The following is a 12,836-nucleotide window of genomic DNA, read 5'->3' as shown; positions in this document are numbered from 1 at the left end:
GTCTGAACACCACAGAGACACGAGTACCGTGATGCCTCGGTTGCTCAGGCAGATCATCGCGGATTAGTCTACATCCACACTGCGGGGATGCGCCAGATCGAGTGTCCCGCCGGCTATGGTGCGTGCCACCTAGTCACCGCCACTTTTGTCCCAGTGGCCAATTTGACGGACGAAAAATTCGAACGTTGAGATAGGACTTGTTGGCTCAGAGGGCACCTTTTGTTTGAACTAGTACCAAGACAAACCAGTATTGAATGTGTCTGTAGCCCCAAGACCAATACTACGTGTCGCGCCGTCAGGCGCTGCCGAAAATGGAAGCCAAGCTGTCAAATATAGCAGTGCACTGCCATATTTGGAATTTTATTCCCACATTTCAAAAACTTTATGTCACCCGATTTTTGGAACTTCTGTCTGGCAGTCAACTACGTTCATGAGACCACACATCTCTACCAGAGGGACAAGGGAATGATAATGTTTGGACAGGCGGTGGGAGGTGGCACGCACCATACATTCATCCAAATTGCTCGATTGGTTTTGTTTGGCATGGTTCTCCTCGCTTAGAGAGTCCAGCGTTCGACGCTCGATGTTCGGTCTTCACGTTGAATGGGTTCAGTCGACAGTTGTCTAGACGTGAGCCGGTGACAGCGATGCCCGCTCTAACCCATATTATACTCCACGCTAAGCCTCATGTTAGCTCTTCTCTCGACTCCAACTTCCTCACACGCACGGCTGTCTCTTCCGGCGAATTATTGCTCTGTGTTTCATGATATATTCATCGTTTGCGGTCCGAACCCTGGTGGCGCGTTTCATAGAGACGGCAGACAACGTTATATATTCGGCTGCCCTGAAAATGCCCTCCAACCACTTCCCATCTGCGTGAAATACCCATACCCCTGCACCACGCATCAGGCCCTACCCAGATCCTCGAGCTCACACCTAGCATCAACCTGCGCAAGGATACCACGGAAGGAACGATCTTCCTCTCGGCTCAGTCCCCCTCCACGCACGCGCAGACGCATCCGCAACCACAGTCGAGCATGTCGATCAACGCGGCGCCGCCGCGCACGGAGATGTCCTGTACAGAATGGAAACGCGAGCCAACGATTCTAGACGTGTTTTTCGGGTTCCTGTTGCCCTATCGACCGCCACGCAGCGCGCTGGGCGCGTTCGTCTGGCGGCGACGCATGTGGCTCGAGACGACCTTCGCGCTGTCGATGATGGAGCCCTGGGAGAAGGTGCTTGTTGGTGCGTGTTACATGCTATACGTCGTTGATTGAAGCGGTCTGATGTGATTCCCCGCGTTCGCCAGCCTGCTTCTTCTGGACGCTGTTCGCGCTCCTCACTGCCGGGATCTACCTCTACCTTCCTGACCACATCTCCTACGTGTACGGACGCACGAAATACTACCTGCTGGGACGCGAGCTGGGGGTCACGTCGGCCCTCAGCTGGAGCTCACGATGGGCTGCGGCCGGGAACGTCACGCCTCCTCTAGGATACGTGCTCGACGTACGTGACGCGCTGTGAACCACGCCTTGACGGAGAGATTGGGAGGCTGTGCTTTGTGTGACGGGAAGAGGAGCGTTCAAGACGCGGTGACGCATTTCTTGGAAGGGCAAACTAGGTGGGTTCTGCCATATTGCTGGTGACCATAGAGTGCAGGTCTGACCGCTAATGCTACAGATGCGCCCTAAGATGGGGCGACAAAATATACAATATATCCGACGGTACTACAACTCGCTACTTGGTTGCGAACAAACCTTGTTATTTCTCTTCATGCAGATACTTTGTTTTATGTATGCTCTTGGACGATCGTACTAAGCAGAACAGTTACAGTCTGGTCAAATGCACGACGAGTAAGATTGACACAGGGCAAACAATACTTATGCACATTCCAGACGAGAGACAAAAAATTAGTAAATACATTACTACAGATTCAGTCCAGTGCAGATGCATCCAACCGCAACAACAGCCACCGTCTAACAGTCCCATCCTAGGACGAAGCTCTTCGGGTCCTTTTCCTCCACCGGCACCTGCTCTACGTCGACTTTCACGTCATACACCTCCGCCTCTTCACCATCCTCCAGCACGACGGTATGCTCCTCGATGTCAATTTCCTCGACGAGCTTGATGGGGCAGATCGCAGCGCCGAACTCGTCATGCAGGAGGAGGTCGACGACGTTGCGCGCCGCGATGGTCTCGGTTTCCATCGTCGAGATGAACCTGTAAGAAACAACGTTTGTTATATGCGAGATGGGGCAAGCGCCTGCAGCTGGCTTACGGCTCGAATGCGTTCACATAGTACAAGCCCTCTGTGACCTTGATCGGCGCGAACGACGTGGTCGGAGGTAGCACAGGGTACGCGTCCCACTAAGAAGAAGAGCGTCATGAGCGAAGCTAACAACACGACAACCCGGCTGTTTACTGACCTCTTTGCGCAGCACCCATCCTACTTTTCCAAACATATTCTCCAGCCAATCATCTGTAAGCCTCTTCTTGGAGAAGATCTTCACCACCCACTCCTCGCCGGCCTCGCCTGCCCATGGCTCGCCGTCCGCCGCGCGCACCTTCCCATGATACGTCAGGGAGTTGAACTCGGGCTCCGCGCCCGTACCCTCACGTACTGCATTCGCTGTCGTAAGTAGTGTCGTCGGCGCGGAGTGGGCGCCGAGCCCGAAGTACGCGGAGTTTGGGCTGGGCGCGGGTGTGCTCAGGAGAGTGACATGCAGGCGGACGTACGGCTGTTCCGGAAACGACTCGGCAAGCGCCTCGGGGAACAGCGAGATGTTCGCGCTGTGGAATGGCGCGGCGAGGATGACCGCGCGATACGCTTGGCGCGAGTCGGCAGTGCTGACGAGCCAAGCACCCGACGCCTCGTCGTGTTTCAGCGCGGTGACGGCGGTTTCGAGACTCACCGAAGCGTTGCTCCGCTTCACGAACTCTTCGAATAGCTGGAAGTTTCCGCCCTTGACACTGGATGCACCGTCCGCGGCCATCGAGCACATGCCCTCGAGCGCGTGGATGGCGTCGACGTTCTGCCCGTAGTTTACGCGCGTGAGCGCGTCGACGAGCTCGCGCGTGTACTGCCGGTTGATGCCCTTCGTGTCCAAGTACTCGGCCGCCGTTTGCGCGAGGATGGGCGTCCAGTCAAGCTCTTCGGCGAGCGTCGTGATGTTGGAGAAACGCGGCGCGGAGGGTGCATAGAGCGTGAGATAGGTGTCGATCATTGACTGCACGGTAGCCTTTGCGCGCCGGTGGGCAGAGAAGCCGTACCTCCAGGCGACCTTGACCGTATCTAGCCAACCAGTGTAGAAGCCCTTGCCGCCCGTCTGTACCGTAGACATGTCAGTTAATTACGAGGGTGCAGAATCATACAGCGGATGGACACAGACCGTGAGCAGGATCTGCGAGCCATCCCAGAGCCCCATAACGCTGTCGTCTTTCCCGAAGTCGATCTTCTCGAGGTCAAACTCCTCTATAGCGCGCCACAAATTCTTGTTGTCCTCGACGAAGATGGATGCGCCGAGCTCGACGGGCTGTAGCTCCTTATTGTCGTAGGGGTACACCACGGTGCTGCCTGGCCCATTCACTCAGCTTTCATCATGACACTCACTCCAGGTAGCATCAATACGCACGGCCACCAATGTAGTTACTCTTCTCGTACACGTCCACTTCGACGTCCAACCCGAACCGCTGCTTCGCCTTCGCGATCCAGAACGCCGCAGACGAGCCGCCTGCACCTGCACCTATGATGGCAATCTTGTTGGGAGGATTTTCGACAGAAAGGGAGTCTATGGAAGATACGCTTCCGTGGCTGTTCGATAGGAATGGGATGTTGAAGGGCAGCTGGAAAGCGGTAGCGTGCCCAACTAGGAGTGCAGCCGCGACTATTAGATGAGCCCGCATAGTGCAATATACCGCACGCTGTGCAAGGTGCCGTAGAAATTGTTGCAGAGCAAGAATGAAATCTTCGTGTGATACACCAGGAGATCGAGACGAAAAGCTTCTGTCCGTCGTAGTAGGTCGTGAACAAGCCTCAAGGCGCCACCGGCGAGCTCAGCCACAAACTGATCAAACTGCTGCCGACATCATCCTTCTGTTCTCTGAGACGAATTCACGAACACACTACCATATTCTCTTCTGAAGACCCTCCCGATTTAACTGGTGATCATGGGTATCTCTGCCTCAACCAACTTGCTGCTCAATGGTATGTGCGCTCTCAGCGCTGAGCGCTCATGTAACCTTTCCTTTTTCAAGTGAGCGCGACGCTGGCAGCGTAGCGCCCGAGAAGACAAGCAGTAACATACATCACGTGCATGACCACACGCGGGCACGTGCCTCGCCATTCTCGCGTCGCGCGCTTCCAAGTTGAACCCTCCTCCCCATCTTCTACGACGACCAAGTGAAGAGCAATCTCCTCCGCGCGGTATAAGCACGCATTTTCCTCAGCATATAAGCCTGTGCTCGACGTTTTGACATTTTTCATCGCGTTCACACTTCCACAAGCCTGTCATGAGCCGCGCCACTAGGGCCCGGAGGGGTGCTACGATGCAGTCTACTCAGACAGGTCGACCTTCAACAGGCAAAGCATCTTCTTCCCGTGCTCCTGTTCGGAAGGCTAGTCCGGAAGCTGGCCCTTCCGGGACTCGCACTCCTACGGACGGACAGCAGGCCACCGCCCCGCCTCGCACTCCCGAGAATCGGAACAGGCCTCCCAACAGTGGTCCACTTCTGCACACTCCCATGGCAAGAAACGAGAACTCGAGTCAGGAGTATGGGTTTGATGGTGTAGAGGCGGAGAAACGTTATCTGCGTCTAGCTGACGAGGCTCAGGACTGGACACTCGGCCCAATGCCTGTCGTGGATTTCTGCAATAGTCTATGTCCTGGCTTCAAGGAGATGTCATTTGAGGGCATGCCTCCCTCTGCGGGAGCCTTTGCGGATGTTCCTAAGCAAGCCGAGAAGGAACAGGAACTCTACGTTCCACTTGTAAGTCGCTGAGACCCGCATATCATACTGCTGCTGAAGTGACACTATTGTAGATTACCGCGGTGAATGGTCAGGGCGATGAATGCAGATGTCCAGGAATCACGTTCAAAGATACATCGTCACGGGCGGAGACTTCGGGTCCCGGTGTGCAGAAGCCAGATCTTTGCGGCTACCGAGATGGTGTAGAGGTTCCCGAGAAGAAAAGCAAGAGCAGTGCGGCTGTTGCTCATATGGGCTACGCGGAAATATTCATTGAAGTGAAACGCAGCGTAGCGGTCGACTTTTTCACGGATCCCCCGAAGAATGTGGAACGCTCAACGCACCAGTTCATCCTTAATCATTCGTCGTTGAAAAACAAGGATATTGCAAAGAGAGCTCTCGGGCAGAATATTGCATATGCTACGGAGATTCTTGCCCGGCAGCATCGCCACTCCCTCTTCTCGTTGTCCATGTCGGGCTCCCATGTTAGATTGTTCTACTGGGATCGTGGCGGGATGATTGTTACGGAATCTGTCGATCTGCATCAGGATCCCGAGTTGGTGTGTAGGTTCTTGTGGTGGTTCGGCCATGCTAGCGATCATGCCCGAGGCTTCGACATGACGGTGGAATGGGCTACGGATGCAGCGGAGGAGGAAACGTTCAAGAAGGCGATTGCTCAGCACGTCAAGGAGCAGTTGCTGCTCTCTGCTTCGGTTGAGGACGTTATGCGCCCACCAAAGAGGAAGAAGGGAAAGGCAGCAGTCGAGGGACAAATCCCAGAAGATCAGGAACGACTGAAACGGGGTTTGCGCGAGCACTACGAGCCGGGCAAAGTCGCAGTCATTCACGTGTTCGAGGAGGCTGGCGAGCAAGGCACCACCGAGGTTCGACCGGTCCGCTATCTCGTTTCATGCCCTGTTGTATCGCCCATGTCGGTTGCAAGTCGAGCCACGCGCGGATATTGGGCGATGGCTTTGGATGGCAGCGTCAGGTTTCTGAAGGACACTTGGCGCTATCGGGATAAAAAAGAAGAAATACAGCCGGAAGGAACCATTCTGGAAGGCTTGAAACAGTACGAAATACGGAATGTGCCCAAAGTTATGCACCATGGTGATGTGAAGCTAAGTAGTGAACATGGTGAGCATTGAGCTCGTTTCTCGCATGCAATCGAGTGACCATCGGTCTCTGATCAGATACAGAATATCAAGAGACGCGTACACACGAGTTCGTCAAAGCTCCGTGGTTGTGTAAAGGCACTGGTGTAGTTGGAAAGTCTCGAGAGATCACGGTTTCGCGGCACGTGCACTATAGAGTCGTTTTGGATATCGCTGGCTACAGCCTACCCCATCTTCAGAGCTCGAAGGAGCTTCTTCGCAGTACCCATGATGTTCTCGATGGTACGTTGTTGTGCGTCTTCTAGTAGAAGACTTCATTGACGGTCTCCCACTCTAGCAATGACGGATGCCTACAAAAAGGCCAAGAAGATTCACCGCGATCTAAGTGTAAGAAACATCGTTTTGTTTAGGAAGCCTGGCGAGGATAGAAGGACCGGATATCTAATAGATTGGGAGTTCTGCTGCGGCATCAAGCGTGCTCCAAGGGGCCGCAAATGGCACATCACTGTAAGTGTATACTTCCAAATCACGGAACGTCTCGTTAAATCACGCTGCAGGGCACCTGGCAGTTCATGTCGGTGAACGTCCTGACTAAATCTAACTATCTGCACGTTATCCAGGACGACATGGAGTCTTTACTCTACGTAGTCCTCTACTGCGCTGCACGATGGCTGGGTCATAATCAATCTGGGGAGGACCTGGAGACCTTCTTCTCTGAGTTCTTCGATGAACACCTCGTCATCGGCGGAAAGGATAAAGGCGGTCTACGGAAGATAGCGAACAAGGTTGAGCGGTCCCAAACTTCAGCCTTCAAGTTCAAACCTCCTGCCTTGCACCGTTGGTTGAACAAAGCCATGAATTTGAATTCTCCGGAAAACACATACAAGAAGGGTGGGTACCCGAGATCCTGGACTCTCGCTAATTTAGCGCGGATGTCGGATGAGATCTTAAACATGCGGTTCCCTGTTAAGCCGGATAGAGTAGAACGCAAGATTCACAATGTTGCTGCCGAACGGCCACCTTTCCGAGCCACCACTACTTCCATGGGCCGCAGTCTCGCTGTTGCTCAGAACGGAGAGGAAGACGACGAGGGCGATGAATCTGAGCCAGTGGTTGGCAAGGGAAAGCAACGCGCTGTGGATACACGCTCTAGGCGGGGGCAGAAACGCGTGGCAGAAACTATCGCTGGGAAGGGCAAACAACGCGCCGGGGAGCCAAGCTCCAGCAGATCGAAGAAACGCCGCGGCGAAGAACCTGTCATGCTGGACGACAGCGAGGTTGACGAGGGTGTCGTACAACAGGACGAGGACTCGATGGACGTCGATGAGCAGGAAGTCACGGAAGCTATCCACGAACGAACCAGCCTCGGCAAACGTCGGGCGTCGATAGCGGTCGACGACGAACGGCCATTGAAGAAGACGAAGACAAAGCCAGGAAAGTCGAGCGCCAAGGCCGGCACAAGTGGGCAACGCTCGCGCACACACCAGCAGACCTCCGCGGAAGCTGGTCCCAGTCGCCGGTCACCTACTCCCCCGCCTCGACCTCAGCCGGACAGCTCTCGCTCCAAGACGCAGACACTGCAGGGACAACATACGACCTTGCGTCGGTCGGCCCGGATAGGTGCTGCGGCACAGTCCACGACTCTCGGTGCATCAAAGCCGGTTGTACGTCGGCGTACCTAGAAGCCTTCTAGTCGCTGTGGCTATTCGAACGGGACTAATGAGAACGCTTGCTATGGATAGGGAAGTTTGGTCTTTGGGGCAGTAGTATGGGAGTTACTTCAAGCAAGCTGGGTGGTGTTCCGAACTGACTCGTGTATATGGATCCTGTCGAAGGTTTCAGGAGTTTCGGGATGCATGCTCAGACATTGGATGGGTAGGATCAATAGTATTGTACTCGTGAAAGCGAATTGTTGCATCATGTCTGACGTCTGACTTGTATTACTGGCAAGCGATGAATGTGTGCTACTTTATGTACGTTGTGAATGCTCATCTTTGCTGATCAACATTACACATAATGTACAGCTAATATTTTGACGCAGACGGTGAAGCGAGAGCGATCTCGGACGAGTGCTTGCACTAATTATAGTGATTGACCGCGCTCTGCGATGACCTCCGAGCGCATCCTCGTGTCAATCTTGCAAGTAAAATACGATGGTTCTGTTACTAATGATTTGGTTTTGTGAGAAGGCCGAGCAAACTGAGCTAATATACAACGCAAAGTTCAAGTAATACACAAGACATTAAAGTGAGTGGGGCAATGAAGCGGTATAAATCTAATCACGCATTCAAAATTTTGAGAATTATATCCTTCTACGTCTAGTCGGCATCTTGTCGACCACCCTCTCGTTCTCCAAGGATTTTAACTCGCTTGGTATCGATCGCTGACGTTGTCATCACTAGCCAAATTCTCCTTGATCTCCTCGACATCGACACGCTGCCACGCCTCGCAAGATTGGAGGATATGCCTGTTCCCCGACCGCTCGCTCTTGAAGGTACTGTTGCAAGCGGGACAAACCCACTCAATCTTGAGGTGATGATCTTCAATGTGCCTCGCCGCTGAAGAAAAATTGCTTGCCTGGCACCCCGGCCAGTAGCAACATGATGCATCACACCTGTGCTTCTGGGAGAGGTGGCGGCGCATCTGCAGCGCGCTGGAGCTGTGGGAGCAACCAGGCCATGGACAGTTGATATCGCCACCACGGTCGACAGCGTACGCCCTTGGATGTTCGGGGACTGCAGTGCTTGCGGGATTGATGTTCGTCTTGGCGGAGGGGGGCTGTCGCGACGCCAACGTGGCTCGTTTGCGCTTCTCACCCGCGATTGCAGATGAGGGAATACTATTCTGCAAATGAGCCTTATCTCCTTTGATGGCTTCAGGCCTAGTTTGCTGCCTGGACTTCCGCTTCCGAGAAGCTCTGCTGGGAGCCCGAGCATTTCGGCATCAAATGAGCATGCCAGTGCCTCTGCCGTCGTTGATCTGCAGACGAAAGGACTCGTCTCGTCTTATGGAGCCTATATGCGCATACTGTTCCCGCGGGACATGTGGGCTCGCCGATTGTACATGTTTTTCTTTGTCCGAGCTTTGTTTGGGAGTAGGCATCGCATTAATGTCAGAGAAAGCGAGGCCTGGAGATGTCTCCAGTGTCTAATGAGAGGCGGCCGTCTTATCTTGTGACAGCAGGCTAGCAGAGACCGAGTCCGTCGTGCAACTTTCGAGCCGAGCACTCCACTTGGGTCGAACGCAACGAACATGAACATCACAGCCACCACGCGCAGAGTGCAGTTTCGCTTGTGGTGTTGAAGTGATCACGATATCTTCGCCAAATGTTTCGGCAAGAGGAAACTGAGGCCACGGTATATCGAACTTCACTGGGTGTGGAGGCGCTATACAATCATTATCGTTCAACGTTGTCTGCGAGAGGGTTTTTTCGGATTTTGACGCCGTTGCTTTCTCTGCCTCGGGTGAGGCGATACTTGTAATCGCTGTCCATGAAATCGCTGCGCGGAAAGCTCGTTCAAATATTATCGACGCGCCCAGCGCGTCGCATATAGTCGGCGTTTTGGCATCCTGTCCATTTCCCGTACGTGTAAACGCACCGTTCGCAGAACCTAAATGCCTAAGACACACCTTGTTTCGTAGAACCCACACCAGCCAACATGTTACAACCATCATGAAGAGCATAACGCCACCGGCAGCACAGACTACCCTCGAAGGCACACGAGTGCCAGGATACGAACCGAGTTGACGAAGAAAAGCGGGACCCGAAGGAACGTCCACAACATCCGTGGCTATGAAACGGAAAGGCTGAAAGAAAGGATCGGCAGGTGACATAGTGATGCGATACACGTTAGGCTGTGTGCAAGCAGTGAGCGGGGGATGTGGGCGGAGAAAAGAGAGAGTCGGTGTGTGGAGTCCTTATTTAGCGGCGGCGGCGACTGGCATGTTGGAATGGAACGGCATGTCACCGAAGGTGCAGATGTCGATGGCCGACAGCGTTGACAGTCTGTCTTGATCGATCATCAGCTCTTCTCGATGTCGATGCTACTGCCAAATAATGCAGTCAGCCGCGCACAATGGATACAAGCAAGGCAGAGCCGCGAAAGAGAGCACCCTGTTACGCTGCAGGTTGGACATCAAGGTCAAGCGTGCTCGAGCTCGAGTTTCATGTGTTTGTTCACGGGAGCAAGACCCTTCTATGATAGACAGGTGAACAGTAGCAGTAATTGACAGTAGCCAGGCCACAACGTGCCGTAGGGACGCGGACAGTACAGTGGAGGAGCAACACTTGAAGCTTGAATGGTCGACGTCGTATGTTTCCAGGATGACTTGTTAGGCCTTGGGAATTCCTCGCAAACATACGTTTCGCTACCTTCGCTGCGCCATTCTAGGAAGGAGAGAAGTCGATTTTATGGGTTGCGAACGATGCTGAGCACTAGATTATCCACGCCCCTTCCAGCGGAAACCTGATCGCAACCTTCACCATTGCGACGACACAATATTGGCAAGATTCGCAATTTCTGCTATCGCAGAGACAGTAGTTCCGGCGAGGAGAAATCAAGCACATGCGAGGATTGCGCAACAAAAATAGCTAGCCGATCGGTGTGAGCGCCGCTGTGATCATACTACGAGCCTGCGGATACATGTTCCCGGCTTGTATTCCCAGAACGGGGACACTGCAAGAGAATACACGCCTAGATCATCTTGCTGGACGAAGGGAGGCTTCACGAACACCACAGCATGGAACACCTTCTCCACTTCGAGGTCGTCCTTCGTGGAGGCTTCCAGCGACGCGACCGCATCCTCTCACGTTGCGATAACGGGATCGCACATAGGATAGACGACTCGGAGTCGAATGTCGAGAATGTGGGGAGGCGAGTAGCGCAAGCTGGGGCTAGGACAGTAGGCAGGCCGTGATCACCGTCGTTCGAGCTGCTGTCTGAGGCATGGATAACATGGGGAGGTGCCTTGTTGAGAATCACTTGGTGGACGTGGAACTTTGCATTGTCAGACGAGACGAGAGCAATGTCAGCCATAGGTCGACGGAAAGGCGAGGATGCAAAGGAAGCCGTGGCCATGTACACCGTTAACGTTGACCTGCGCGTCCGTGGCCTCCGTCGTTGGGCGCTCTGAAACAGATGAGCGCTCGTGCTAATAGTAAGTCACGACCGCGCTCGTCGACGCCCGACTCTTCCGCGGTGACTTACAGACGCATCCTCGTGTCAATCTTGCGCATAAAATATGATGATTCTGTTACTATGTGAATTGATTTTGTGAGAAGGCCGAGCAAATTGATCTAATGTACAATGCAAAGTCTAAGTAGTACACAAGACAATAGTACAGTGGGTGAGGAAATGAAACGGTATAAATATTATCATGCATCCGAATATTAAGAATCATATCTTTCTACGCTTAGTCGGCCTCTCATTCCCCAAGGACTTAGACTCGCTTTGAATCGATCGCTGACCGTTGTCATCACTGGTCCAATTCTCCTTGACCTCCTCGACATCGACACGCTGCCACGCCTCGCACGATCGACGGATATGCCTGTTTCCCGACCGTTCGCTTTTGAAGGTGCTGTTGCAAGCAGGACAAATCCATTCAATCTCGAGGTGATAATCGTCAATGTGCCTCGGCGCAGAAGAGAAATGGCTTGCCTGGCACCCCGGCCAGTAGCAAGACGAGGCATCCCCGGGCCGCCTGTGCTTGTTAGAAAGGTGGTGGCGCATTTGCAGCACGCCCGCGCTGTGGCTGCACCCAGGCCATGGACACTCGATATCGCCATGACGGTCTACAGCGTACACCCTTGGCCGTTTAAGGACTGCAGTATTTGCAGGATTGACGTCGGCCTTCGTTGAGGGGGGTTGTCGCGACGCCAACGTGGCTCGTTTGCGCTTCCCGTCCCGGACTGAAGATGAGGGAATGTTATTGTGCAGATCAGCCTTGCTTCCTTTGACAGCTTGAGGCCTAGTTCGTTGCTTGCACCTCCGCTTCCGAGAAGTTCCAGTGGGACCCTCGGCATCGGATGGGGCGTATGACGAATCTGAACTGGAGGATGACCGCGATGGGGAGCGAGAGGACGGTCGGCTAGGAGAGGAGCCGCGAGAAATTGCAGCAGACGAAGCATGAGAGCATGCTGCATGAGATTCGCACGAGCTGGTGTGTGAGTCGGCCTCGACCGGCGGAGCCGCCGCGGCGCATATCACCTCTTCTCCGCTGACAGTCGCCTGACGCGTTGGGCTGGCCCTGCTCGGCGATGTTGAAGAGAGCGGATCCCGTATTGACCTACACAATTAAAGATCAGTATGTCATGCCCCAACATGCCTCTGTTTCGCTACTCACTTCCACGCAGAAGGCCGTCCGGAGCCTCCTTGTCGCCGGGAACCCTCGCCTGTACCGGCTTGCACGTGGTCACGTAAAACCTTAGGGCTACAGATGAATGAATCAGCTACATTCCATTGATAACACATGGCGCATACCTCTGCGATCTAACACGTTGGAGGACAGCCTTAGTGGACTCACGAGATGGACCCACAGCATATCGATCCCCTCGATCCTCTACTACACCGGCAATGCCAATAGAGCTCGCTGCGACGGGGTCGTGAGCTGAGAATCTCATGGAAGCAGCGACATAGTCTTCCTGGAGAGGTTGGCGCGGGAAGATGAATGGCTCGGAAGCGGGTTTTCGGATGGACATTGGCGGCGCCGACCAGTTCATGTTCATGCCGAACCGCTTCTCGAGAATGGAGGCACTAA

At 54.0% G+C, this 12,836-nt stretch overlaps 6 protein-coding genes across 6 annotated transcripts; 2 read left to right on the top strand and 4 right to left on the bottom strand.

Annotated features, from left to right (window-relative positions):
• Positions 1-1,070: 1,070 nt before the first annotated feature.
• Positions 1,071-1,524, top strand: LAESUDRAFT_653110 (uncharacterized protein; the record flags this gene model as incomplete). Its single annotated transcript, XM_040904392.1, has 2 exons — positions 1,071-1,245; positions 1,310-1,524. The coding sequence occupies 2 exons, from the start codon at positions 1,071-1,073 to the stop codon at positions 1,522-1,524; spliced, it is 390 nt and encodes a 129-aa protein (XP_040764382.1).
• Positions 1,525-1,976: 452 nt separating this feature from the next.
• Positions 1,977-3,903, bottom strand: LAESUDRAFT_714095 (FAD/NAD(P)-binding domain-containing protein; the record flags this gene model as incomplete). Its single annotated transcript, XM_040907043.1, has 5 exons — positions 1,977-2,220; positions 2,279-2,367; positions 2,427-3,326; positions 3,390-3,574; positions 3,633-3,903. 5 exons carry the CDS (start codon positions 3,901-3,903, stop codon positions 1,977-1,979), a joined length of 1,689 nt encoding a protein of 562 aa, XP_040764381.1.
• Positions 3,904-4,379: 476 nt separating this feature from the next.
• LAESUDRAFT_699965 (uncharacterized protein) lies at positions 4,380-8,121 on the top strand. The gene is made up of 5 exons (XM_040906397.1): positions 4,380-4,986; positions 5,040-6,102; positions 6,159-6,362; positions 6,418-6,587; positions 6,638-8,121. Exons 1-5 carry the CDS (start codon positions 4,510-4,512, stop codon positions 7,760-7,762), a joined length of 3,039 nt encoding a protein of 1,012 aa, XP_040764380.1. The 5' UTR covers positions 4,380-4,509; the 3' UTR covers positions 7,763-8,121.
• Positions 8,122-8,235: 114 nt separating this feature from the next.
• On the bottom strand, positions 8,236-9,121 carry LAESUDRAFT_146479 (uncharacterized protein). The gene has a single exon (XM_040901342.1). It carries the CDS (start codon positions 9,014-9,016, stop codon positions 8,399-8,401), a length of 618 nt encoding a protein of 205 aa, XP_040764379.1. The 5' UTR covers positions 9,017-9,121; the 3' UTR covers positions 8,236-8,398.
• Positions 9,122-9,227: 106 nt separating this feature from the next.
• On the bottom strand, positions 9,228-9,914 carry LAESUDRAFT_714093 (uncharacterized protein; the record flags this gene model as incomplete). The annotated part of the gene is made up of 2 exons (XM_040907042.1): positions 9,228-9,650; positions 9,711-9,914. The coding sequence occupies 2 exons, from the start codon at positions 9,912-9,914 to the stop codon at positions 9,228-9,230; spliced, it is 627 nt and encodes a 208-aa protein (XP_040764378.1).
• Positions 9,915-10,610: 696 nt separating this feature from the next.
• LAESUDRAFT_146476 (uncharacterized protein) lies at positions 10,611-11,231 on the bottom strand. Its single transcript, XM_040901341.1, has one exon. The coding sequence runs from the start codon at positions 11,156-11,158 to the stop codon at positions 10,805-10,807; it is 354 nt and encodes a 117-aa protein (XP_040764377.1). The 5' UTR covers positions 11,159-11,231; the 3' UTR covers positions 10,611-10,804.
• Between the last annotated feature and the right edge of the window lie 1,605 nt (positions 11,232-12,836).

Source organism: Laetiporus sulphureus (genome assembly GCF_001632365.1).
Source record: "Laetiporus sulphureus 93-53 unplaced genomic scaffold LAESUscaffold_19, whole genome shotgun sequence".
NCBI classification, from domain to species: Eukaryota; Fungi; Basidiomycota; class Agaricomycetes; order Polyporales; family Laetiporaceae; genus Laetiporus; species Laetiporus sulphureus.
The sequence above is the reverse complement of the archived record's forward strand: the minus strand, read 5'-3'. Positions and strand labels throughout refer to the sequence as shown.